Raw genomic sequence first — 27,142 nt, forward strand, 5'->3', positions numbered from 1 at the left:
GCATGGTTTTTAGTTCCAGGTTTCCTTTTCCCACTGCTCATTCAAGGGAGATTAGTTAATCAAGGTGTTGGTTTTATTTGTTTCATTTCTGGCTTGGGTATAGTTCAATACTGAGGGGACTGCATGTGGCATTTCGTGTTAAGTGGCAGTGTTAGTAAAACTTTCTCTGTCTCCATCTGCTGGAGGGAAGACAAAACCCAGGATTCTCCCAGGACAAGCAGGATGGTAGTCCTCACATATGGGTGACATCATCAGATGGAGCCCTGTCACGGAACAGTTTTGTGAAAGTTTCTAGAACTTTGACTGGCACACTGAACAAGCCCAGAGGTGGCTCCCAACGCTTTCAAACCTACAGAAAGTCGACGTTTCAGAGGTCTCGGTCCTATGGGGGAGGTCTCAGTCCTTTTGGAGCCGACAGCCCAAAAGAGGGGCAGGTTCAGGTTCATCCCAAGCTACCCAATGACATTTTGCCAACCCACCTTCGGAAGGAGGAGATAGGAGATCAACTGACCCTCTTCTACCAATAGTCGGTCGAGATCACTTTGGACAAACTGGTACTGGAGGTCATATGAGAAGGATATGCGCTGGAATTTCGCAGCACTCCTCAGTACATATTCATGATATCTCCTTGCCACTCCCAGCACAAGAAGCAATCAGTGGAGACTACCCTGTTAAGGCTCCTCAGGATGAGGGCTATAATCTCAGTACCTGAGCCCCAGGAAAATACTGGACGTTATTCCATCTATTTTATCTTACCCAAGAAAGAAGTTTCCTTTCGCCCCATCCTGGACCTCAAGAGTGTCAACCGACATCTACGAGTAATTAATTTCCGCATGGAAAACCCTACGCTCCATGATAATGGCCATATAATCAGGAGAGTTCTTAACCTCCCTGGACCTATCCGAGGCCTACCTACATATTCCAGTCTGTCAAGAACATTCTAAATGGAAAAAAATGTTGTTGTGGTGCACTTCAAAGGTGTTTACGTGCCCCGCGACTCAGTTTTTAAGACTACCTATGGCATCTCTTGGTCGGGTTTACAAACCTCCTCCATTAGGTTACATGTCAGTGTGGTAGCCGCCTTCCATAGGGGTGCAGGGGATGTCTCTATTTCAACACAGCCCCTGGTAGTGCGTTTTATGAAGGGCTTGCTTCACCTCAAGCCTCCTCTCCATCCCCCGTCCCCTGCTTGGGACCTTAATGTGGTATTAGCGCAACTCATGAAACCTCCATTTGAGCCTCTGCATTCCTGCGATTTGTGACATCTTACTTGGAAGGTCCTATTTCTTCTCGCACTAACGTCTGCTCGCAGGATCAGTGAGCTTCAGACGCTGGTTACATACCGCCCTTACACAAAATTTCTTAATGATCAAATGGTACTTCTCACTCATCCTAAATTTCTATCGAAAGTGGTATCTGAGTTTCATTTAAATCAATCCATAGTTCTGCCTACTTTCTTTCTGAAACTCCACTTACTTCCTGGTGAGCGGGCTCTGCATTCATTGGACTGCAAATGTGTGCTGGCCTTTTATTTGCAAATGTGTGCAGGCCATAGGAAGTCCACCCAGCTCTTTGTTTCCTTTGATAAGATTAAGCTGGGAATCCCGGTAGGAAAGCAGACCCTGTCCTCCTGGCTGGCGGACTGTATTTCCTTCTGCTACCAACAAGCGGGCCTTCCGCTCCAGGGACGCATTAAAGCGCACTCCATTAGAGCAATGGCAACAACAATAGCACACCTTCGTTCTGAACCTCTTACTGATATCTGCAAAGCTGCAACGTGGAGTTCTCTCCATACCTTTGCAGCCCATTATTGCCTGGACAAAACTGGCACTCAAGATTCTACCTTTGGCCAGTCTGTTCTGCGCAATCTATTCTCAGCTTAATACTCAACTTCCTTCCTACACCTGTTGGGTTTTTCAGGCTGCCCGTTATCCAAAGACCCACCCCTGTTGTTGTGCCTGTTGCAGGTATTTGGGTGTTTTTGGTAGATGCGCGGGCATCCTCAGCTTCTTATTCACCCATATGTGAGGTCTACCATCCTGCTTGTCCTGTGAGAAAGCAGAGTTGATTACCTGTAACAGGTGTTCTCACAGGACAGCAAGATGTTAGTCCTCACGAACTCACCCGCCACCCCACAGAGTTGGGTACACCTGCGATTTATTATTTTATTTTTCACACGCTCTTTTTACTATACATAAGACTGAAGGGAGACGCCTGCTGGATGCAGGGTTAGTGCCATGCTGGGCATGCCCAGTAGGTGCCAGTTAAAGTTCTAAAAACTTTGACAAAAGTATTCCGTGATTGGGCTCCATCCTGATGATGTCACCCATATGCGAGGACTAACATCCTGGTGTCCTGTGAGAACACCTATTACAGGTAAGCAACTCTGCTTTCTCCAATGTGATTGTGAGCCTGTGTGTTAAGTGAGAAGAGAGTGCATATATCTGTGTATGAATGAGAGCCTGTGTAAGTGAGAGAGAGTCATTGTGTGAGACTGAGAGAGTTGCTAGCAAACCCCCACCTCCCCTCCTCTTCTGCTAATTCACAACAATCTCAGGGTACCTGCGAATCCAGTGTTCCCAGGTATGGAGAAGGGAGCATCCTTTTATCCTTTTTTTGTAATTATTGGCTCTTTGTGTCTGCTGTTTTGAAATATTTTATTTTTGTCTATAAATTTTTTTATGCAAGGTTTTAATTATTGGGTATTCCATTCATCAGCTGTTTTGAAATCTGTTCTTTGTATTTTTATGGCTTTACTGCTATTGATTTTATATTTCTTGATTTGTTTTATGAAGATTAGTGATGTTTCTATTTTTCTTTTATTGCACTGCATACAGAGTCTTTGGCTTGTTGCAGTTTCCAGTTCAGTCTTTGTCTGCATGTTTCTATTTCTGCTTTATAGTCTCTTTATTCTTTGTTAGGTGAGGGTCTGCACTTGTGACTGAGGTGAGGTATTCTGCTAGCATATAGTTTCTGTATAGGGCTGTATAGCAGCCTGACATGTTCCATGTTCCTAATAGGAGGAGTGTTGGATTTTTAAGGCCTGGTGTAATATTTTCAATATTGCCTTTTCTTAGGTAAGGTGGTTACTGTTTGAGTGCTGGAAGTTGGTGCTGTTCTGGTATGGGAGGTTTATTATTTATGTAATTTTTGTTCAAAGAAAGTACTCTTATCTTTCCCTTGTGTCATTCTTAACAATAAAAGAAATTCGGGGCCTTTTTTTTTCTCTTCAGTTTCCGTCGTGGATTGTAATCGGACATGTGAGCGTTATCCGTCAGGTGTGTGATGATGGGAAAAAAGTTGAGAACCACTGTATTAACCTACTGATACTCACCCTTTGCTTGTACTGTGCTGGAAACATTTGAATACATTTAAAAAATCCTGAGCTCAGCTGCTTGCTTTCCAGACATCATAGCTTCAGGCTGTGGAAACTGATCTGTCTCCTACCTCTCCTCTCCTGCAGGCCGTGAAGCAGCTGCTGGAGCTTCCTTTAAATCTTTCCATCATCTCGCCGGCGCACACACCCAACTGGGACCTGGTCAGCGACGTTGTGAACTCCTGCAGCCGCATCTACCGCTCATCTAAACAGTGCCGGAATCGCTACGAGAGTGTCATCATCCCCCGGGAAGAAGGGAAGGTAGGTTTAATGATGGGTAGACATAATGGCCCAGGTCTTCAGATTATGATCAGTATTATAAAAGGTCTTCCTGTAAATTCCTTTGTAAAAGTAGGCAATTCGCAGTTTTGTATTGTTCTATTATGTCAGATGATAACACAGTAAAATGAGACTGCAGTATCATCTATTTATTTATTTATTTTTAATTTTTTTTTATACTGATATTCTTGTATAAAATACAAATCATGCCGGTTTACATTAAAACAGAAGATGCAGGAAAAATGTTACCTTTGTCAAATACATTGAAACATTAATAACAAGAAAATTATTAACAAGGGATAACAACTAAGAAAAGAGAAAGGTAAACAAGAAGAAGTAGTAAAACAAAACACAGAAGTTGAAAAACAAAAAAGGTGGCACAAAGGGTTGCACGAAGGGGTAATAAATATGCAATGATTGGTTTAGAAGTATAAGCTATACATGTCATATTAGCCTAGTGTTCAGTAAGAACATATCTATAGATGTCTTTCCGTTTCTTAGCCAGATCAGTCCAGATAAGTAGGTTTTGCATCCCTACCAGCAGATAGAGTCAGAGAACAAAACTTTAAAGCATTGCTACCTCAACGAGAGTGCCACCTACAGTCCCTCGGTATTTCTCTGTCTCCGGCAGATGGTAGAGGTGCAAACCTGCAGTCTGATGAAAGAGAAGAAAGTTAGGAGAAAAGCTGGCAAAGGCTCCCTGAGGTGTTAGGCTCCTTCGTGGACCATCCCTCAGGTGGAGCAGGGTGACTGGGGGGGTTGGAAACACTGACTGGTGTTTCATCCTCGTCTGGCTGGAGGTCCTGATAGCCAGGGGACTGGTTCCCTCAGGATCTTCGAGGTCCCCGCCAGAAAGCTCACCGGTTTATTGGGAAAGTACCCTGTTTTGTGTTTTATACTATTAAAGCTTTAAAAAAAAAAAGGTTGCTTGCAGTTTTTGGCTGTGGGAGCAGTCTGGGCACAGCGGTGAGTGTACAGGGACAGAGGGATCAGTCGGTGCTGGCCGGAGGGGAAATTTGGGGGATGAGTACACTTCGCCCTTCTTCCCGGGGACTCGAGGGAAGCCTTGGTCAGGGCGGTGTTTGCGCGGGGCGCACTGTGACAGCCACCAGCGTGGCTTAAGTTTTCTCTTCCTTGTCGCTTGGACTGTTGGTGTTGCAGAGCTCTGGTTTTGCGGCATAACCTTTCTTCCACGCTCCGACTGGGGCTGACTTTTGGCACAACGTGCTCAACTGTGTGAGCGGTCTGCTGTGGTGTTCAGCGGACTGCATAGTGTTATGGCGCCAAAGCCGTTGTGTTTTTGACATGACTGCAGCAGAGCCTTTCTCCCACGCACTGACCAGGGCTGACTTTTTTGGCATGTCGCAGTGCGCTCAACTGCTTTGGCGGCCTGCGGTGTTCAGTGGACCGCATGGTGTTATGGCACCAAAGCTTCTATATTTTTGCCATGGCTACGGCATAGTTTTCTCCTGCATGCCGACCGGAATGGACTCTTTTGGCTTGGTGTGCTCGACTGTGTGGGCAGCCTGCTGCAGTTTTCAGCAGACCGTGTAGTGTTATGGCGCCAAAGTCGCATGTAGAGTGGCCTGCGGGCCATGGTCTGCACAACTCAGTGTTAGGTCCTTGTGCTTGGGCTACAAGGCAGGAGATGATGGCACCTTGGCAAGGGCTGCCTTGCAGAAGAGGGCCCTCCATCAGGGGCCACAACTGTGGCCCCGGGAGGACCTCAGGGTGCATCCATGCCCGCAGGGTAGTGTGGGCAGGATCCCGCGGCAGCCAGGGAGGCCAGGAATTCCCCTCTGCTTCTGTTGCCTGCAGTGCAGGAGGGATATAGTGGGGGAAAAGATTTGGATGACAGTCTTTTCGAGCAGGAGTCTGAGAAGCCCGATGAGTTCTTGCCGCAGTTTGTCCTGTTCCTCCATAGGGCCTTCCTGGCTAGGGAAGTGGATTGGGGTTAAGCATCCGAAAGAGAGACCAACCTGTCGTTCTTATGAGACACCTAAATGGTGCCGTGGATCTGCTGCGATGCCTGGACTTGGGTTGAGCAGGATCGACTACTCATTCTAGAAACGGGGAAGATTCCAGTGATCTGCCGGAAGACCTCCTGGAGTCGCATGGGGCTGATCCAGATGTGGACATAGATGCTGCTACTGAGGCATATCTGGGTTGTGAATAAGGATGATCCTGATCTAGATGAGTTTCCAGTGTCTAAAGGAGATGACCCCAGAGTGGTCCACGTATTTAAAAAATTTAGTCCCCTTATTCCTCAGGTGTTGCAGGGGGTCAAAGTGACTCAAGAGGAGTCGGATGATGAGGGCATGAATCCAGTCCTGGATGGTCTGTGAGGCCCTCCTCATGCTTTCCCCTTGCCTAGGAAGATTCAGAAATTGATGAACCGGGAGTGAGACTTTCTGGAAGCTAGGCTGAAAGTCGGCAGGGCCATGGTTAAGCTGTACACCCTGATGGAGGAGACCTTGGAGCTCCTGCAGGTGTCTAAATTAGATGTGATGTTGGAAGTTACCAGGAAGACAACCATCCTGGTGGTGGGGGCTGCTGCTCTGAAGGATGTGCAGGACCGCAAGTTGGAGATTGAAGTGAATGCTTGAAGTTTCCTCTTTGAGTCCCCGGACTGTGATTTGAGGCAGCATATTGCCAAGGCCCAGTTGTGTAATCTTCCCTTTAAAGGAAATCGCCATTTGGGGGAGGATTTGGATCAGTTGATGAAGACTTTGGGAAGAGTGCAAAGGGAACAGTTTGCCTGAGGATAGGAAAACCAGCAAAAAGGTTTTTCCATTTCAGTCCCTTTATCGGGAGTCATGTAGGTTCCGCTCAGGCAAGTCCTTCTCTGGTGCGGGAGCAAAGCAGTCGGTGAGCTGGTAGCAGTCCTTTCATGGCTTCCGCAGATCTTCCAAGGATATTGCTGGCCAAGGGACCGGTGGTGAAAAGTAATTGCAATGAAGCCAGCATCACCCATTCCTCCACAGAAGCGGTAGGGGACATTTTCTCCAGCTTTTATGAGGAGTGGGCCAAGGGTACCTTGGACCGCTGGGTTCTAGAGGTGTTGAGAGATGGCTAAGCGCTAGAATTTTCTCATCCAGTTAGGGAAGCCTTTCTGGAGTCCCATGTTGTCTCTTGGAGCAAGTGAGAGGCAGTTTGGGGACTCTGCAGAGACTGTTAAGCTTAATCTCGGTAGTTCCCATTCCGCAGGAGGAGCAGGGACGAGGAAGGTACTCCATTTATTTTGTGGTTCCCAAGAAGGAAGGAATATTTCAGCCCATTCTCGACTTGCAAAGAATGAACAGGGACTTGAGGGTTCTGCATTTTTGAATTAAGACTTTACGAGCTGTCATTGCAGCGATCTGCAAAGGAGAGTTCTTGATGTTGTCGATCCTGACAGGCGTATCTGCATATTCCCATTTGACAGGACCATCAGAAGTTTCTTCAGTCCATGGTGTTGGGCCAGCACTTCCAGCTTCGAGTTTTTCTGTTCGGCTTGGCTGTGGCACCAAGAACCTTCATGAAGATGATAGTAGTAGTGGCAGCAGCCCTTCGCTAAGAAGCAGTGTTGGTTCATCCGTATCTGGACAATTGGTTCATTCATGGGAAGATGGAAGAGGAGTGCAAGAGGTCTCTTCAGCGAGTTATGGGCACCTTGCGGTTGCTGGGTTGGGTGATAATTGTGGCAAAGAGTCACCTGGTGCTTTCCCAGTCATTGTAGTATCTGGGGATGCTCTTCAGTACCCAGAAAGGTAGGTTGTTTCTGACCCCGGACAGGGTGGCGAAGTTACAGGTGCAGGTGACTCGTCTACTTCAGCTGTCGGTCCCAATGGTCTGGGATTATTTACAGGTTCTGGAGTCCATGGCTTCCATGTTGGATGTGGTTCTGTGGGCCTTTGCTCACAAGAGACCGTTGCAGAGCGTGCTCTTGTCCAAGTAGAATCCCTTGTTGGAGGAGTATCATCTGCCTTTGCTTCTTCTGTGAGAGTCCAGGTCCAGTCTATCGTGGTGTCTGTCAAGTCACAACCTGGAAAAGGGAATGGACCTAGAGACCCTGGATTGGGTGGTGGTGACCACGGATGCCAGTCTCAAAGGTTGGGGAGCGCTGTGCCTGGGGCAGTGTGCCCAAGGATTTTTGTCAGTGGAGGAGAGGTCCTGGTCCGTCAATTGCCTCAAAACAAGGGTGGTTTGGCCGGCACTGGAGGCCTTCCTTCTCTGGGTTAGAGGCAGGATGAAAAGTCAAGCGGTGGCTCTGGAAGCTTGACAGTGTTTGGTTGGGCTGAGCTCCATCTAGAGGGAATAGTGGCTTCTCATGTCACGAGTGCAGACTATGTGTAGGCGGATTTCTTCAGCAGGCAGCGGTTGGATCTGTGGAAATGGGAGTTGTACCCAGAGGCATGGAATCATATTTGTGCCAGATGAGGCATTCCTCAGTTGGATCTAATGGCAACGAGGGCCAACGTCAAGATGGTGACGTTATTCAGTCACAGACGAGAGGTATCCACAGTGGGGCTGAATGCTCTGGTGTGCCTTTGGCCGACAGGGATACTTATGTATGTGTTTTCTCCATGGCTGCTTGTCAGTCGAGTCTGCGGCGTGTAGAGTCACATCTAGGGTCAGAGGTGTTGGTGCTGCCAGAGTGGCCACAGCACCCGTGGTTCGCTAATCTGGTGCATCTCGCAGTAGACGGGACCCTTAGGTTGGCCCATCTGCCATGCCTAGTTTCGATAAGGTCTGATATTTTCTGATTGGAAGGATCACTTCTGTCTTGCAGCCTGGCTTTTGAAAGCCAGTGATTACATCAGAATAGATATTTGGAACAGGTCATTTCTACACTGCTTCAGGCTCGGAAACCCTCCATATCTCTGGCATCTGTCACGGTTTGGAGAGTATTTGCGTCATGGTTTCTCCTTCAGAGATTGGATCCTCTATCTGTGGACGTTCCTCAGATCCTAGCCTTTTTGCAGGAGGGATTGTCTAAGGGTCTAGGCTATAGTTCCCTCTGTGTATAGGTATCCGTTTTAGGTTCCCTTAGGGGTAAGTTGCGGGGAAGTTCTTTAGTCTACCATCCTGATGTGGTTCAATTCCTGAAGGGGGTCAAGAATTTGCGGCCTCCGGTACAGAAGACTCTGTTGAGCGCCCTTTGAGCCTTTGAGAAGGGCAATGTTGAAGGATCTGACATTGAAGACAGTGTTTCTGGTGGCCATATTTTCCGCCAGGCGGATTTCGGAGTTGCATACACTATCATGCAGGCACCTTTTCCTGCAAATTTCTAATGATGGGGGTTACGTTGCGGATGGTCCCCTCGTTTTTGCTGAAGATGGTGTCCTCTTTTCATATTACTCAGATGATCGATCTTCTGGCATTTCTGGAGTTGTCTAAGGATTCTCCCCAGGAGAGAGAGTTGCATCTTTTGGAAGTTCAGTGGACTCTATTGCAGTATTTGGAGGTTACTAATTCTTTTCAGCAGTTAGATCACTTTTTTGTGTTTGGTGGCTCGAAGAAAGGAGACAAGGCCTCAAAAGGCCATGATTTCTTGTTGGCTGAAGGAGGTCATTTGCTCTGCTTATGTTTGTAAGGGGCGCAAGATTCCAGTGGGGTTGAAAGCACATTCTACTAGAGCGCAAGTGGCCTCTTGGGCAGAGAGTCAATTGTTATCTCCTCAGGAGATTTGTAGAGCAGTGGTGTGGTCCTCGTTTCATACTTTCACCAGGCATTACCGTTTGGATGTGAGGGCGCAGGAGGATGCGTCCTTTGATGAGAGTGTATTATGTGCAGGTCTTTCAGGTTCCCGCCCAGTGTAGGAGTGCTTTGGTACTTCAAAGAGTTTTTTTGAAGTTTGGGCATAGGTTGAGTTCAAATTGTTTTTGGTTTGCTGGAGGTGATAGGGTTTTTCCATTTCGGTCCCTTTATCGGGAGTCACGTAGGTTCCACTCAGGCAAGTCCTTCTCTGGTGCGGGAGCAAAGCAGTCGGTGAGCTGGCAGCAGTCCTTTCGTGGCTTCCGCAGATCTTCCAAGGATATTGCTGGCCAAGGGACCAGTGGTGCGTGTTCGCCCTGGAGGGAGTTTTAGGCTCTAATCCAGTGGTTCCCAACCGTGTCCTGGGCACCCCCTAACGAGTCGGGTTTTCAGGATATCCACAATGAATATGCATGAGAGAAAATTTGCATGCACTCCATAACATGCATATCCTGAAATCCCCACTGACAGGGTTGAGAACCATTGCTCTAATCTTTGGCTTGGGTACAGGTCAATATTAAGGGACTGCAAGTGGTGCTCTCTGTTAATGTAGCAGTGCCTCAAAGTTTTGTCCTCTGGCTCCATCTTCTGGTAGGGATGCAAAACCCACTTGTCTGGACTGATCTGTGGTACTTCAGGAATGAAAATTAGCAAGTAAGAACCTGTTTTCTATTTAGCTGTAATCCATTTTGAGGACCATGTTCTCAGTGATTGTTATGACAAAGCAGGTCTGCTGCTCACAAACTGAACAGGTAATGTGTATAAGAAGCCCTCATGGCATTTGAAAACCTGTCTCTTCAGACAAGCATTTTCATAACAGCTCTCCCTCCCCCTTTAATCATCTTATCCTCTTACTTTTTCTGCCTGTAATTAATTATTTAATTAACTATATAACTAAACATTCTACCTGTAAATAGTTATTTATTGAGGCCATGTACCTTGTATATTTCTTATTACTCCCGCATGTTGTAGTTGGTTCCCCCCCTTTTATGTTAAGTGACTTTATTCGCTTTAGCAACAGTATGTGCATTGTTCATTGTTCTTTGTTACTTGTTCTTTGTAAAGCGCCTTTAGCTACACTTTTGTTTAATGTGAACCGATGAGATTTATTTATTTTATTTAATTTCTTTTCCTATACCGATGCTCAAGACTAGGTCTTATCGTACCGGTTTACAATGTAACTGAGGGGAAACCAATTAACATCAAGGTAGAAAGTAAAGTTACATTAAACAGGGAGCATAAAACCTGGGCAATGGAAGACAGTGCAGAGTTTAAACTGAGCAACAATTAGAGAGAGATAAATATATAAATCAACAAAAACTGTAAGATACAAAAACATAGGTTGGTCCTAGGCAGTTATTAGCCTGGTATGTCCAGAGGGAGAAGGAAAGGGTGAGGTTGGGTGGGGGGAAGGGATTGGGGAGGGGTGGGGAGATGTTCCCAACATTCATCGGTATATTAAAGCTTCTAAATAAATAAATAATGGCATTTAATTTTTAAAGGTGGATGTGAGGGTTTCATACAAATGTCCCTCATTAGAAAATACCAACCAGGAATTCCAATGGCTTATATATAATCAATACCCTCCCACCAACCTCCTCGTAAGCTAAATTTTTCAAAACACTGTGAATATTTTTCTTTTCTTATTGTTTTTTCACTTTCCATTGAAAGCTCATATTTTCCCTGTAAGAAATCCAATTGGTGACACACTAGTGTGATATTTAGCTTTAACTGTATGTCCAAATGTGATTGTCGAGATTCTTTCTCAAAACTTGCTTTAAAAAACTTCCCAATCGAGTAATGCTCCTTTGCTTGCAAATCAAATGTTCACAATCAAATTATACTCCTGATATGGTCAAGTTTCGGATATAGAATCCTTGGTCAGGGGACAAATAATTGAAAGTGTTATAAAAGCTTAAAAAAAGTCTTAATAATCTCTCAGACAATATTTTAATGATATACACTAGGGAAACAGACTTCTTCCGTGAAGCTTCAGAAAAAACTAATCTCCAATGTAAATTCTTCTATATATATTACTCACAAACTGAAAGCATGGCACATGCAGTAAGTACTGTATTTAATGCCCCATCATGTCACTCTTGGGACAGTTTGTTTGTGCCACCTTTAGAGTCCCAAATGCTGCTGGTGATGCCTTTTGCCCACGTTGGGCTGGAATCATTAGAATGTGGCAATAGTCTGAGCAGGGGAAAGTACAGACTTCCTTATACTAGAATGGAATTGCAGGCAAAGAGCTATATAGTTAGGAAAGATTATTTTATTTTAAAATATTATATGCCATGTCATCCAGTGTTTTTAGTGTCTAACAAAAAAAACATATACAGTATTATAAAACCAAACAAACAGAATTAAACAATACAATTCAAGATAAGACTGGAGAGTGCCTCAACCAATAACAATAAGATATTTTTGTTTGTTTTACCTGTTTCGGACTGCTTATCCATTTCACAGTCACAGTTTGATATACTGGGCGCTCTTATGATGCAAGCTGCGAGCGACTCAGCTTGTGGTGTGACAGTAGCACATGCAGATTAATACATTCTGTTGGTGTTGCATTGATCTACTTTCCTCCCAATGTCACTGCATGACTACAATTAACACACAAGATAAGGGAGAATGACCTCACCTTGCCTTGTCTTTTTGCAGCTGATTTACGAAGCAAGCCCCAAGAAGAAGTCCAAGAACATTTATAAGGTTTGTGTGAGATGCTAAGCTGAAAGTCTGGTGCACCGGGTGATGCTGGGGAGATCATCGCTGGACCTTAGGGGCCATGGATGGGTCCGCTGCTCAGGATAACTCAGCTATAGGCAAATGTATTGACTTCCTAGCCCCAAAATATGTAAATCTTCCTGTTGAAGATTTGTTTTGAATAAGCTAAATAGCAGATTCATTTGTGGTCTGTGAAGACCAGAATTGGGAGCCTATAGTGTAGAACTGCTAAAGAATTAAAGGCGTGGAAGTTGAAAAACATTTTTAACTCTGAGGTGGGGGAAAGGGACAAATTTAGAATGACGCATCATTCCGTGTGTGAGCAATGAGTGATGTCCACATATTGTCTTGTGATTCTGTGCGTGGAGCTGGGGTTCTGTCTTAGTTCTTCAACACAAAATTCCTTTTCTCCTATGCACTACTGTATAGAGCAAGAGCAGTCGGGCCCTTCGCACTGGTCAGATCTATGTCCAAGATGAGGGTGTAACGCACACCCAGCTTTACACCAGTCGCTTTGAGCTGATGAAGATGACAGCAGGAAAGAGGAGCCCACCCCTCAAGCCTCTGTAAGCTCCGATGAACACCCTTTGGTTTGGAACAAAATTAGTACAAAAAAATTATTTTTATGTTTTTATGTGAATTTTTTTTTCCAGGCTCGGCATGAATCCATTTCAGAAGAATCCAAAGCATGCCTCTGTTCTGGCTGAAAGGTGAGCTGATGGGTTTGTCCTGGTCGCATAATGTCTGAGATCTGAAGAAGTAACACAGGCTGAACATTGCAGCCTGCTGTCACCGTGCAGTACCTGCTTCTATGATTGTAATTGGTAATAGGAGCTATAAGGGAGCCATATGCAGGCGGCATAACAGAGTTAATGACGGCATGTAAAGATCAAAATGGGCCATCCAGTCTGCCTAGTAAGTTGCATAGGGTGGTAACTTCCACTTAATGCAGGTTACCCCCATGCCTTCTGTTAAGGGTAGTAACTTCCAAAGGTCTCATTTTTGTGTACTTTTGCTACCTGAGAAAAGCATTAAATGTGTTAAAAGTGTAGCGTTTAAAGTTTTAAACTGCTTCATGGGTTTAAAAAAGGTTTGGATAAGTTCCTGGAGGAGAAGTCCATAAACTGCTATTAATCAGTTGACTTAGGAAATAGCCACTGCTATTACTGGCTTTAGTAGCATGGGATCTAGTTAATGTTTGGGTCCTTGCTAGGTTCTTATGTCAAAGTTTCTAGAACTTTGTCTTGCCATACTGAGCATGTGCATCCAGATGGGGTCCCTCTTCAATCTCTTTTTCCGTGAAGCTGCAGCATCGCAGTTGGTGAGCTCTTCTTGGCCTTTACGGCCAATTTTGGAAAACCTTTTCCTTCATTCTCTTTTCAGCGGATTTTTCGCTGCATTTGATACCGGGTCCCTGTTGGTCCATTCCCATATTGTCCCTAGTTAGGGTTTTCGTCGTTTATCGGTAAGTTTCCTTTCGATTGATTCCCCCACAGCGGTGGTGCTTCGGTTCCTGTTGGCCTTCAGTGCCCGCTGCCATTGATTTTTATTTTGCGTCCCTTTTATTTCACCCCATCATGGCCATGCCTGATTTCCGGTAATGCCCTTGGTGCCTGAGGACCATGTCCATTACGGGCCCTCATGAGACATGTGTCCTCTGCCTGGGGGCATTGCATGACATTCGGGGTTGCCACCAGTGCACACAGATGACCCCAAAGAGACATTGTCTTCGGCTGAACAAGATGGAACAACTCTTTGAGTCGGAGAAGACCGAACCATTAACATCGGCGGCATCGGCATCGAAGGACCTCTGAGCCGTACCGATGGACACTATGCCATTGACATCGGTAGGACTATCGGTGGATAGAGACGTCAGAGACTGACCATCATCGAGCTCCTCCAGGCCGAGGACATCTTGTTCCAGCACTGGGGAAGGATGGTACCGAGCATCGAGGGAAGTTGAAAAAGCATCAGCATTGGTCCCCGTCAATGCATGGTGGCTAGTAGATTGCATCTCCTCCTGTTATGCCCAGGCAGGACTGCATATTGGGGGTTCTGTCAAGGCTCTCTCTGTCCGAGCCATGGCAGCGTCGGTGGCCCACATGTGAGCGGTTCCCATGGAGGAGATATTTAAGGCTGCAATATATAGTTGTCTCCACACATTCACATCTCACTATTGTTTGGATAGGGATGGCCGATGCGACAGTAGATTTGGCCAGTTTGTCCTTCCGAATCTGTTTAAGGTATAGAACCCAACTCTCTTCTGCCTAGGGCCCATTGTTTGGGTTCAGGCTGACTCCCCCCTCTGAAACCAACTGCACCTGGTTTGGGTTTCTGTTGGTCCTCTTTTATGTTGACAACAGCATGTAGCTAGGGATTCAGCCACAGTGAGGACTACCATCCTGCTTGTCCTCTGAGAAAGCAGAATTGCTTACCAGTAACAGGTGTTCTCCGAGTACAGCAGGATGTTAGTCTTCACAAAACCCGCCCGCCATCCTACGGAGTTGGGTTTCTCCTATTTTTGTTTTTATATAATTCTGAAGAGGGACCCTGCGAAGACACGTGTATAGGGCATGTTGGGCAGATGGAGGCAGAGAACAAAACTTTGAGGCACTGCTGCATAACTGAGCGTGCCACCTGCAGTTCCTCAGTATTTCTCTATCTCCAGCAGATGGTAGAGGTGCACACCTGCAATCCTGACCAATCTGTTGGAGAGTTGAAGCTGCTCCTCAAGGTTGCCAGGTTCCTTAGTGGGCAATCCCTCGAGTTGAGCCAGGCGAACGTGGGGGGGTGGATACCCCTGGCTGTTGCCCGCAGGTTCTGGGCCCCTGATAGCCAGGGAACTGGCTCCCTCTTCGAGCCCCGAGGTCCCCTCCTGCCCACCGCTTGTGCCCTCAGGGAAGTATCCCCACTGGGGTGTTTTCTTCTTCTTTCTTTATTTTTGGCAGTTTCTGTAGGGAAATAGTTTGTTTAAAAAAAAAAAAAAAAAAGACTATTTTGAGGGACAGCTAGGAGAATCAGCCTGTGGTGCAGGACCACGGCAGTTGGTGGTTTCCTCTGCAGGAGCGAGGAGCAGTGGTTACTGACGCTCGGCAGAGGGGTTTCCCGGGTGGGGAACCTTTTTGCTCCGATGTGCGCAGCTTCTTCCACTCGGGGAGCGGGTTTATTTTTAGCTCCATATAGGCCTTGGCCCGACCCCTGTTTCTGCCACATTTGCAGTACTCTGCAGCTGCCTTTTTTTCTCACGTGTGGCTCTCGCGCAGACCTTCTCGTGCTTGTTTTGCTGAGCGATCTGCTGGGACCATGTGGTGCGGCCCAGGGGCGGATTGACCTATCGGGGGATCGGGCTTCCCCCGGTGGGCTGCTCACTCCTGTCACGCGATTTTTTTTTTTTAATTATAAAGTTTCCAGACAAAATATTAGGGGGCGCTGCGAGCAGTGGTATCCCGAGGGGAGCTAATGCCCCCGGGCGCAGGGAGGCTCATGCGGCTGCCAGTGACACGCATGTAGCAGGCAGATCGGCAGGGCCGTGGTGGAGCTCACATCACCACGGCCCGAAGAAAAAGATCGCGTTTAAACGCGCTGATGCTCCTCCTCCTTCCTGCCCACGCGGCCGGAGCCGCGTGGGCAGGAAGGAGGAGAAGCATCAGCGCATGTAGAAGAGGAGCAGCACTTGCGGGCCTCCGCGAATCATCTCAGCGGCCGGAGAAGAGGAATTGGCCTGGTAGCAGGGCTGCTGCGGCCCGAGAAGAGGAAGAGGCCCGTTAGCAGGGCTGCTGCAGAGCCCATCCTGCGGAGACCCGCGAAGAGGATGCCCAGAGGTGAGAGAGAGGCTGAAGGTCTGTAGAGTGTGTATGTGTGCGTGCATGAGATGAGTTGAGAGACTGTGTGTGGGAGTGAGGACCTGAATGTTTGCAGAGATAGCATGTAAGAGCCTCTGTGTGTGAGAGAGACAGCATGTGACAGGTAGAATCTTTGCTTGAGCAAGACAGCATGTAGGAGTGAGAGAGAGCCTGTGTGTGTGCGTGTGTGTGAGAGAGACAGCATGTGAGAGCCTCTGTGTGTGAGAGAGAGACAGCATGTGCCAGTGAGCGACTGTGTGTATGAATGATTGTATGAGAGAGAGCATGTGACAGTGAGAGCCTGTATGTGTGTGAGAGAGAGAAATGCATGTGAGAATGAGAACCTGACTGTGTGTTTGAGGGAAGAAGATGGAGAGAAAAAAAGATAATATAAAAGGAATTGGAAAAAAACTAAGAAAGGGAAATTGGAAAAAAAAAGCCTGTGACCAACCGATTAGAAAACTAAGATCAGCTAGCAAAGGTAAAAAATAAATAAATTACTTTTTAGTGATTGGCACATGTAATCTTTGGGAATGTGCAAGAATAGCACTTTCTCTATGCGGATCTCACAATGTACGAGATCAGCATGGAGAAAGTGGAAGCCCACGGGGCCTGCACAGAGGAGGCAGCAGGATGGACTTCAGTGTCAGTAGCAGCAATCACGCCTCCCCAATAGCCATGTGGCAGCAGTGACAGTGGCAGCAGAGGAATGAGAGAGGTTCTGAGGTTGCTGGCAAAAGAAAGAGAGGGGGATTTGCCTTTAGTGTGTGCATGTGTATGAATGGGACTCTGCCTGGGAGTGTATGTGTGTGAATGCATGGGTGCCTGCCTGGGTGTGTGAGAATGAATGTGTGCATGCCTGGGGGATGGGGAGGGAGTGTGAGAAAATGAATGGGAGCCTGCCTGGGGGTGTGCGTGTGTGTGAGCCAGTGAGTGTGAGAGCATGAGTGTGTATGAGAAAATCCAAGGGAGTAAGAGTTTGTGTGTGTGGAGGGGGAGAGAGTGTCTTAGAGCCTGTCAGTGAGAGCGAGAGGTTATGGTGGATATAAGAGCATGAATGTATATGAATGTGACAGTGTATGTGTGAGAGAGAATGTACATGTGAGTATGTGTGAGAGAGAGAGGATAACCTCCTAATCCTTGACAATATCAGGGTGACTGGAAATCAAGAGCTCCCACAGAAGGGGGACAGCAGGGGCTTTTTAAAATCCTTATTAGTTTTAATTATTGAATGTTATTTGATATATGTGCTGTTTTGAAATATTTTATTAGTGTTTGGGATATTGTAAAAAATGTATATGATTTTAATAGAAATTCTGTTTATCAGTAGTTTTAAAATATTCTTTTATTATGGTTTTACTATTATAACTGATGCTTTGTTTCTTGATTTTATTTGTTTTATGAGGAATGGTGGTTCTCTATTGTTAATACACAGAGTCTGGCTTCTTGGAGTTTCCATTTCAGTTTTTGTCATTTGTGCTCCATCATTTTGTATTCTGTATTTGGTGAGAGTTTGTGTTCTGCATGCAAAGACTGAGATGAAGCATTCTTTTAGCATGTGGTTTCTCTGTAGAAATCTGTGTAGTAGCTTGGCCTGTTCTGTTTTCCTGATAGGAGGTGTATTGATATTTTAGATTCTGGTGTAATATTTGTGGTATTCTTTTTCATAGGTGGGGTTGTTATTCTTTGAGTGTTGGCAAATAGTACTGTGTTGATACGGGAGGACCATGCCGAAATATAGGGGTGTGTACATATATATGTAAATTATATTGTATATGTAATTGGGTACCCATGGGCCAGTATGGAGAAAAATCCCCCGGGCCACTATTTTCCCTCAATCCACCCCTGGTGCGGCCTTGCTCACAGCGGGGGCGCTGCAGTGTAAGGATGTCAGGGAAACCGCATGTGGAGCCCTATAGGGCCTGCGGGACCTAGTCAGCCCTCCTTAATTCCCTTTCCCTGTGCACTGGCTGTGCTGCAGGGGGGGAGGGATCCTCCGCTAAGGGTCCTAAGTATCTGGAGGGCCTCCTGGTCCATGGGGACCTCTTCCCCTCCTATTCCCGTAGGGAATTGCGGTCAGGGGACTCTGGACCGCAAGGCGGGTGACTCTCCTCCACCTCTCTCCCCTGCTGCGCAGGTTTGTGAGGAGGGGGGGAGGTCTCTGAGCCTAGCAGCCCTGAATGGGTTTCAGAAGGTCTTTCCTGGTTTTCTCCGGAATTTGTCTTTCTTATGCATGAGGCCTTTCTAGCATGTCAGGCAGCCAAGCGGAGACCCAAGAAGCCCTCTCCGCGACCGTCCAAAAGAGCTTGGGCATCCTTGTGGGTGTCCGCTCGGAGTCTGGACGGACATCGTGGGTTGTGGACCGTTTGTCCAGTTCGAGACCCTAGGGATCTGGGGGACTCTGATGATCTGTTGGAAGAGGGGGCGGCCTCTCTGGCTACGGACCCGGGGGCAGACTCAGATGAGGACCAACCTCCGGAGGAGGGCAGCAAAGATGACCTGGACCGCCCGGAAGCGGTTGGAGCGGAGGGTGACGACCCCCGGGTGGTGCGCTTGTTAAAGAAAGAAGAGCTCTGGCCACTAATTCCTCAGGTCTTGGAGGAATTAGGGGTCAAGCTGATTCAAGAGGAGTCTCTGATAGTGAGGGTGTTAACCTCATCCTGGATGGTTTGAGGGGTCCTCCCATTCCCAACTAATGAGCTTCTGAATCTTCTTTGGCACTGGGACTCCCTGGAGGTGGGCTTGAAGGTTGGAAGGGCCATGGCGATGCTGTATCCCTTGTTGAAGGAACACTTGGAGTGCCTTAAGACGCCTGATGCAGCGGATCTGCTGTGACCAAGAAGACTATGATTCCGGTGGCCGTGGCGACGGCCCTCAAAGATGTCCAAAATCACAAGCTAGAGGTCCAACTGAAGCACATGTTTGAGGTCTCAGCGCTTAGCCTCTAGGTGGCAGTGTGCACTAGCTTGATGGAGCGTGCTTGTTTATGCTGGATTCAGAGACCACAGGAGCAGGCGTCTCCGGGCGTACTGTCCCCCACACAGGCGCCCGTCTGAAGGCGGGGGTGGCCTATGTGGTAGATGCTTTGTATGATCTGGTGCGCAATATGGCTAGGAGTATGGTCTCGGCGGTGGCAGCTCAACGCCTCTTGTGGCTGCATAATTGGTCAGTGGACATGTGGTCTAAGACTCAATTATGTAACCTTCCCTTCAAGCTGCTGTTTGGGGAGGACCTAGACCAGCTCATGAAGTCTCTGGGTGAAACCAAGGGTACAAACTCCGGAAGGATAAGAAGGTCATCAGGAGGAATTTTCCCACTCGCTCTTGTTTTCAAAAGTTGCAGAGATTTCGGACCGGTAGAAGTTCTTCCGCTGCGGGTCAGAAGTTGTCATCAAATCATCAGTGGGCCTTTCAAGGACACGGCCGTTCTGCTAGAGGCGACTCTGATCAGGGTTCCGGAGCCAGTAAGCTAGCCAATGAAACCAGGAGTGCCCACTCCTCATTGGTTCCAGTCGGGGGCAGGTTGTCCCAGTTTTACAAGGAGTGGGTCAAGATTACCTCCCATCGGTGGTTACTGGAGGTAATAAGGGACGGTTACACCTTAGAATTTTCTCGCCTGCTCAACGACGCCTTTCTGGAGTTGCACTGATTTTCTCAAAACAAGTGTGTCACAGTAGAAGAAACTCTGTGCAGGCTGATAAGTCTGGAAGCCATCCTCCCAGTTTCCCTGGTCGAGCAGGGGCAAGGAAGGTATTCCATGTACTTTGTGGTACCAAAGAAGGAGGGCACTTTCTGGACTATCTTGGATTTGCAGAAGGTGAACTTGAACTTACGAGTGCCACGATTCCGGATGGAGACTCTGTGTACGGTAATTGCGGCTGTCTGCAAAGGATAGTTTCTGGTGTCCTTGGACCTCGCTGAGGCTTATCTCCATATTCCTATCTGAAAGGAGCATCAAATATTCCTGTGATTCAAGGTGCTGGGATGGCATTTCCAGTTTCAGGCTCTTCCCTTTGGTCTGGCCATCGCTCCTCGCACTTTCACGAAAGTGATGATGGTGGTGGCTGCGGCCTTGAGACGGGATGGGGTGTAAGTTCCCCCTACCTGGACGACTGGCTCATCCGGGCAAAGTTGGAGGAGGAGTGCACTTGTTTGGTGCAGCGGGTGAAGCAACTCCTGAGCTCCCTGGGTTGGGTGATCAATGTGGCAAAGAGCCAACTGGTACCCTCTCAGTCTCTGGAATATTTGGGGGCACTCTACAATACCCGGCAGGGCAAGGCATTTCTGATGGAAGACAGAATGTTGAAATTGCAGGAGCAAGTTTCCCATTTGCTGAATCTTCAGTCCCGAAGGTCTGGGATTATCTGCAGATGCTGGGGTCCATGGCGTCTACGTTGGAGCTGGTTCTGTGGGCTTTTGCTCACATGCGCCCATTGCAGAGAGCATTGCTGTCTTGGTGGAAATAGATATCCGAGGAGTATTATGTCCCCTTAACTCTGAAACGGGAGGCCAAGACCAGCCTGGAGTGGTGGTTGTCTTGGACCAATCTGGGCAAGGGCATGCCTCTGGAAGTCCCGGATTGGGTAGTATTGACCATGGATGCCAGTCTCAAAGGCTGGGGAGCAGTGTGGAGAAGACCTGGTCGATCAATCATTTGGAGACGAGAGTGGTGCATAAAGCATTGGAGCTGTTTCTGCCCCTGGTCCGGAATCGGATGGTTTGGGTATTGTCAGACAATGCAATGACAGTAGCGTATATCGATTGTCAAGGAGGTACCAGAAGCCTCGCTGTGGCTTGGGAGGTTCAGCTGCTGTTTGCATGGGCAGAGCGCCACCTCAAAGGGATCGCAGCCTCTCATGTCGCAGGAGTGGACCACGTGCAGGTGGATTTTCTAAGCCAACAGCAACTGGACCCCGAGGAGTGAGAGCTGTCCCCGGAAGCAAGGAAACACATTTTGTGCCAGATGGGGAGTTCCTCAGTTGGATCTCATGGCAACCAGGGCCAACTCAAAGATGTTCAGGTTCTTCGGCCGCAGAAGAGAAGTCGACTCGGTGGGCCTAGATGCTCTAGCATGTCCCTAGCTGACGGGCCTTCTTCTGTATGTGTTTCCTCCATGGCCACTCATAGGTCGAGTGCTTCATCGCATAGAAACGCATCCAGGGACAGTGGTTCTGGTCGTGGTTCACGGATTTGGTGCATTTGGCGGTGGACGGTCTCCTTCGGCTGGCTCACCTTCAGGGGTTGCTTTGCCAGGGTCCTATATTTTCGGATCGGGAGGGCATCACTTTTGTCTCGAAGCTTGGCGGAGGCAGTGTATGCAAATTTTCTCTCATGCATATTTATTGTGGATATCCTGAAAATCTGACTGGCTGGGGGGTCCCCAGGACAGGGTTGGGAACCATTGTGTTAAACTGTAGATGGGTACTCTTGTTTTATCGGGACAGAACTAAAAACCATAGGAAATCCACTCAACTTTTTATATCTTTCAATGACAATATGAAAGGAAATTCAGTGGCTAAACAGACTTTATGAAGATGGCTTTCTCACTGTATACTGCACTGTGGTGAAACCATCAAAATTCAAGATCTGCATGTAAAAACACCTCAACTGAGAGCAAGTGCCATGACCTTCACTGATTTAAATACTACCTGCGTGCAAGACATTTGCAGAGCTGCAACATGGTCATCAATACACACTTTCACTCAATACTCCTGCCTAGAGCGAGAGTCTCGTTCAGACAGAGGGACTTGGACAAAGCCTGCTCAGTAGCATTGTGAAATGAATTTTCCCAAATAAAATTCAAAAGCGCACTGAAACAACCCTTAGCTAGGGAGTCCCATCTGTGTGGCTGTTAGTTCTGCTGTCCACAGAGCACACCTATTACAGGTAAGCAACTTCGCTTGCCTATTTATTTGTTCCACTCAATTCATGATTTTATAAACCTCTATCATATCCCTTCTCAGCTGTTTCTTCTTCAAACTGAAGAGCCCTAACCTGTTTAATCTTTTTTCATAAAGGAGCAGTTACATCCCCTTTATCATTTTTGTTGCCCTTCTCTGTTACTATTCTAGATCCACTCTATTTTTCTTAAGATAGGGCGACTAGAACTTTGCACAGTACTCAAAGTGCAGTTGCACCATAGATCTGTATAAAGGTATGATATTCTGTTTTATTCTCCTTTCTGACTCATTCCTAACATTGTTTGCTTTTTTGACCTCCATACGCTGAGCTGAGAATTTCAATTTATGGTCCACAGTGACTTCAAGATGCTTTTCATGGGTAGTTACTCCTAATATGAAACCCAGCATTGTGTACCTATTAGGGTTATTTCTCCCTTTGTGCGTTACTTTGTACTTGTACACATTAAATTTAATCTGCCATTTAGATTCCCAGTTTCCCAATCTTGCAAGGTCATTCTCCAGATCCTCAGTCTGCATTGCAGATGAGACAAAAATATATTCAAATTAATCATTTATTGCTCTCTTTTACAGATTGTTAATAATAAGTAAGTTAAACAGTACTAGTACCTGTACAGATCCCTGGGGCACTCCACTATTTACCCTTCTCTGCTGGGAAAACTTAACATTTAGTCCAGGGTGGCAAACTCCAATCCTTAAGAGCCACAAACAGGTTTTGTTTTCAGGATATCCCCAATGAATATGCATGAGATACATTTGTATGCATTACAAACTCATCTCATGTATATTCATTTTGGAAATCCTAAAAGCCAGGTCTGTTTGAGACTGCTGAAGACTGGAGTTGACCTTCCTGATTTAGTCCTACTCTATTTCTTGTCTTTTAACCAGCTACCAATCCATTTGTCTCCTGTCCCATGACGTTTTAGTTTCTGAGGAGTCTTTCATGAGGGACTTTATCAAATGCCTTCTGAAAATCCAAATACCTATATCCATGTTTATCCTTTTTTTGATTCTTTTGAGATTGGCAAGGAGTGGGGTCACAATGGAAGTTCATACCAATAGGAGAGATTTGAATGTGGGTTGTTTTTTTTTTTTTTAATGTTGACAAAGTTCTAAAATCTGGGCCAGCTGAATATGCAGGAAGCAGTCCCTTAATAAAAATGCCTCATTTTAATCAGCTTCCTAGATTTTAGAAGCATATTCATTAAAAGAATCCCGCTTTTATTTACTTCTAGTGGAATCAGCTATGACAAGCCACTGCCTCCAATCCAGGTGGCGTCCCTCCGTGCAGAGCGCATCGCAAAAGAGAAAAAGGTGGGTCAAGCTCTCTTCCTTGTCCCATAGGCGACTGGGGATGGGAGGAAGGTCTCCTGGATGGATGAGATATCACCTGATAATGCTGAGTCCCTGCTGCATTGAGTTTTGTAAAGCTTTAGCTGTTTGCAAGCCTACTACAAGGAGCTGCACAATGGAGGAAAAATGGAAAAAAATAAATACTTTTGTAAATAGGTACATTTCAAAATAAATGGGGGAAAAAGGAAAAATGCTTGTGATTTTGAATAACTGGATAAATGTCAAGTTAATAAGTTAAACGGTTCTATTTGATTACTGCTTACGAAGTTTATAAAAGAAACATCCAATGTAAGTGCAAATATATTGAAGGGTAGGTGTGCTATTGGTTATTAGAAAAATCTTGTCCATAAACCTAAATTCCCTGTACTTTCCAGGACCAGTCCAGACTGCTGGGTTGTGTCTCCCTTCCAGCAGGTGGCGTCAGAGAAAAAAGTTGAAGGCACCCTATGATAACCTAGTGTGCCACCTGCGATCCCTCAGTATTTTTCTGACTCCAGCAGGTGAAGGAAGACATACTCTGCGGTCCTGATCCTTTCTAAAATTGAGTGTTTGTTTCTATTAAGAACAAGGGGGTTCCATCCTCCCTAATGATCATTGACTAGATCATCCTTACGGGCCGATACAGTAAGGTGCGGTAGAAAGAGGTGCGTTAGTGCCGGGCGCACCCGCATTTGCCGCACGCACAGTTTGAAACACATACCGCTCGATACTGTATTTAAATGGCATGCAAATGCAAGCCGCGTCCAACGCGCATCCATGAAGTGCAATCCATTTTACTGTATAGGCGCTATACAGCGCCTATACAGTATCCTGGGTGCGCTGGTACCTGTCATTTCAAATGTTATTTCGGTGCCTTGAGCGCCCATCAATTTGGGACGGGCGCTCAAGGCACCGAAAGCGTATGAACGAACGCCGTGACGTCACGCACGCCCGTTCATGCGCCTTTGCTGGCTTGAGCGCCCAAATTGCACTACGGGCGTGCGTTCATCTATCTTCGCCGACGGGGGCCGCTTTCGCTGCCGGCTGCCCCCGGGAGGCAGGGGAGCCGCAATGCACGCCTCCGGAGGAGGGCAGAGAGGACTGTAAGAAAAAGTAAGTTAACTTTTGTTACACTTTATTCCCAATAGTTTAATAGCATGTCGAGTTGCTTTTCACCCTGCGCCTTGCTTCGGGAGGAGGGGAGAGAGAACTGGGGCTGCCCCGGAGACTGGCACCCATGGACGCGGCCAGAGCAGGTGAGCGGGGGCTGGGGGATGGGATTAGTCGCAATCTGAAGAGTGGCTTTCCCGGTGCGTTGGATTTTAGGTTTTCTTTTGCTTCGGGAGGAGGGGAGAGAGGACTGGGGCTGCCCCGGAGACCGGCACCCATGGACGCGGCCAGGGCAGGTGAGTGGGGGCTGGGGGAAAGTTTGCCGCCTACCCTTACCCCTGCCTCTAACGCAGGGGTAAGGGTAGGCGGTAAATTAGCAGGTAAAAGACGTGGCAAGATAGCAGGTTAAAAAGGAGATAGTCGGGGCGCACGTTACTGTATGGGAGGGAATAGCTAATCGGATCGTTTACATACATATACATGCCGCGGGTGGAAAGGGATGTGCATCGAGTAAAAGAAGCGGTAAGGATCGGTAAAAACAGTGAATCGCGGGTTAGACTTACGCGGCCAAATTGTGAGTACACAGCGGGTTAGAAATGGGGTAACTGCAGCCGCGCTTTACTGTATCAGCCCGTTAGTAAGTACTTAAAAAAAAAAAGATTTTTATTTTCCATTAAATTTCCATTATATTACTTTGTTGAGAGCAGCAAGGGCTTTGTGCCCACAAGCCTTGATACCCGGAGGAAGAAGTTAATATCCGGGTAGGGGGGATTTACTGGTGGGCCAGTCCCTCCCCCCTCCGATTCCAGAGACATTTCATTTCTCTGAAGGGAGCTATTTTTTGTAACATTCCAGGGAGGTACATTCCCCTGATGCAGTGGCTCCATTTTTTGTAAAAAAAAACCCAAAAAGGTTTAAAAGCCTGCTTTCACTATCCGGCGCTCTGGAGCAACTTACTGATTTTTTTCTCTCTCTTTTTCTGCATTGCCGCAGGGGTCGGGGTGTTCGGCGTGTGGAGAGCTGGCAGCGCGGCTCTCCTGCGACAACCTCTGTTACCGTTGCCTCCCCGGGGGCGAAGGGCCTTCCGAACTGCCTGTTTCAGGCAGAAGAGCATCTCTGCCGCGTTCGCGCGGCTTAGGCAGGGCTCAAACGGCTCCTCTCCATCGGCCTGCCCCCGTCCCCACTAAGCGCGGGAACGGCGGCCATTTTGGAATCCTCTGGCGCCGATGCTGCACAATGTCTGGGGGGAGGGAATCTTCCTCCGCCGCTTTCCCCTCATAATTTAAGCCCCGAAAGACCTTTACAAGTAGAATCGGAAGCCCTGCCTCCTTCTGCCTTGCCCCCGGGGGAGGGTCTCAAAGAGGCAGCATCCATTCTCATCGCAGTTTATTTTACTGCTGCACAAAGCGTATTTAGAGGCAGAGGCAGATTTGGATGGGCGGCAGTCCCCACCGGCTAAGGTCCCTAGGCCTGCAGAAGGGCCTGTACCCCGTCTGCCTCCTGTTCAGGTGGTTCCGCCACCAGCTATTCCCCTGCACCCCGCGCCCCAAGACCCTTCCACGGCGGACACTGCGGGCGATGATGTTGAAGATTCTGCTTTCGTGGAAGGGGATGACCCACAGGTGCTCTGCTTGTTTCGCAGGGAGGAGCTGGACCCTCTAATCCCTCATGTTCTGGAAGAACTTGATATTCCGGCACCGCAGCTAGTGGCGGATCCTTCCCCAGGGGACCCTGTTCTTGCGGGGCTGAGGGCTCCGCCTAAAGCCTTTCCCTTTCATCCAAAGCTTTGGCAGCTGCATACTGGGGAATGGGACGTGCCAGAGGCCAGCCTGAGGGTTAGTAGGGCCATGGAAAAACTCTATCCGCTTCCGCAGGAGTCCTTGGAGTTGCTGAAGGTCCCTCAGGTGGATGCTGCTGTCTCTGCAATTGCTAAGCACACGACCATTCCGGTGACGGAGGCACTGCTCTAAAGGACCTCCAGGATCGGAAGCTCGAGGTTCTTATCAAATGGATTTTTGAGGTTTCGGCGCTAGGTGTTAGGGCGTCCATGTGCAGTAGCCTCATGCAGAGAGCTACCCTTCGGTGGGAGCAACAGTTGCTCACCTCTCAAGTTCTTCCCCCGGCAGAGCTGGACCAGGTGAGTCATTTGGAGTTGACTGTGGCCTATACTGCTGATACCTTATATGATTTCCTACGTACCTCCTCTCGCACGATGGCCTCCGCAGTTTCTGCTAGGAGGCTTCTTTGGCTCTGCCACTGGGCGGCTGATGCTACGTCAAAGATGCGGCTGCGTTCCTTCCCATTCAAGGGAAACTTGTTGTTCGGTGATGAGCTGGAACATCTCATTAAAGCCTTGGGGGATAATAAGGTTTACAAGCTCCCAGAGGACAAGCCTCGTTCTTCTCGCACTTTTGGATCGTTAAGGGTCGTTTTCGGGGCCAACACCGTTTCCGGACAGGTAGGGCCTCGTCCTTTGCTCTGAGACAGACGCCCACGAGGTCCCAGGCTTGGGCCCATTCCTTTCGCGGGAGGCGGCCTCTGCGTGCGGGAGCCTCCCAAGCCTTCGCTGCCACCAAGTCTGCCCAATGAAGGTGCGCCGGCCCATTCCTCGGTTCCGGAGATTGGAGGACGTTTCTCTCTGTTTTGCAAGGAATGGGTCAAGATCACCTCGGATCAGTGGGTTCTAAACATCATAGAACATGGTTAAGCGTTGGATTTTGCTCGCCCATTACGGGACCTTTTCTTGGTGTCGCCTTGCGGGTCCCAGCTAAAGCAACAGTTGATACTCCAGACCTTGGACCTGTTGAAAGATCTAGGGGCAAT

The 27,142-nt window shown here is 47.6% G+C and overlaps 1 protein-coding gene across 13 annotated transcripts in view; it reads left to right on the plus strand.

Annotated features, from left to right (window-relative positions):
- The window catches only part of EP400 (E1A binding protein p400), a 307,683-nt gene that overhangs the window by 227,123 nt on the left and 53,418 nt on the right, over nucleotides 1-27,142 (plus strand). For all 13 annotated transcript variants that reach the window (XM_029619359.1, XM_029619360.1, XM_029619358.1 and 10 more), the window contains 5 exons: nucleotides 3,464-3,637; nucleotides 12,056-12,103; nucleotides 12,548-12,684; nucleotides 12,772-12,828; nucleotides 23,113-23,191. In XM_029619359.1, coding sequence (XP_029475219.1) covers nucleotides 3,464-3,637; nucleotides 12,056-12,103; nucleotides 12,548-12,684; nucleotides 12,772-12,828; nucleotides 23,113-23,191 — 495 coding nt within the window. The remainder of the gene's footprint in view (nucleotides 1-3,463; nucleotides 3,638-12,055; nucleotides 12,104-12,547; nucleotides 12,685-12,771; nucleotides 12,829-23,112; nucleotides 23,192-27,142) is intronic.

The sequence above is a fragment of the Rhinatrema bivittatum genome, chromosome 11 (genome assembly GCF_901001135.1).
Source record: "Rhinatrema bivittatum chromosome 11, aRhiBiv1.1, whole genome shotgun sequence".
Lineage (NCBI taxonomy): Eukaryota > Metazoa > Chordata > Amphibia > Gymnophiona > Rhinatrematidae > Rhinatrema > Rhinatrema bivittatum.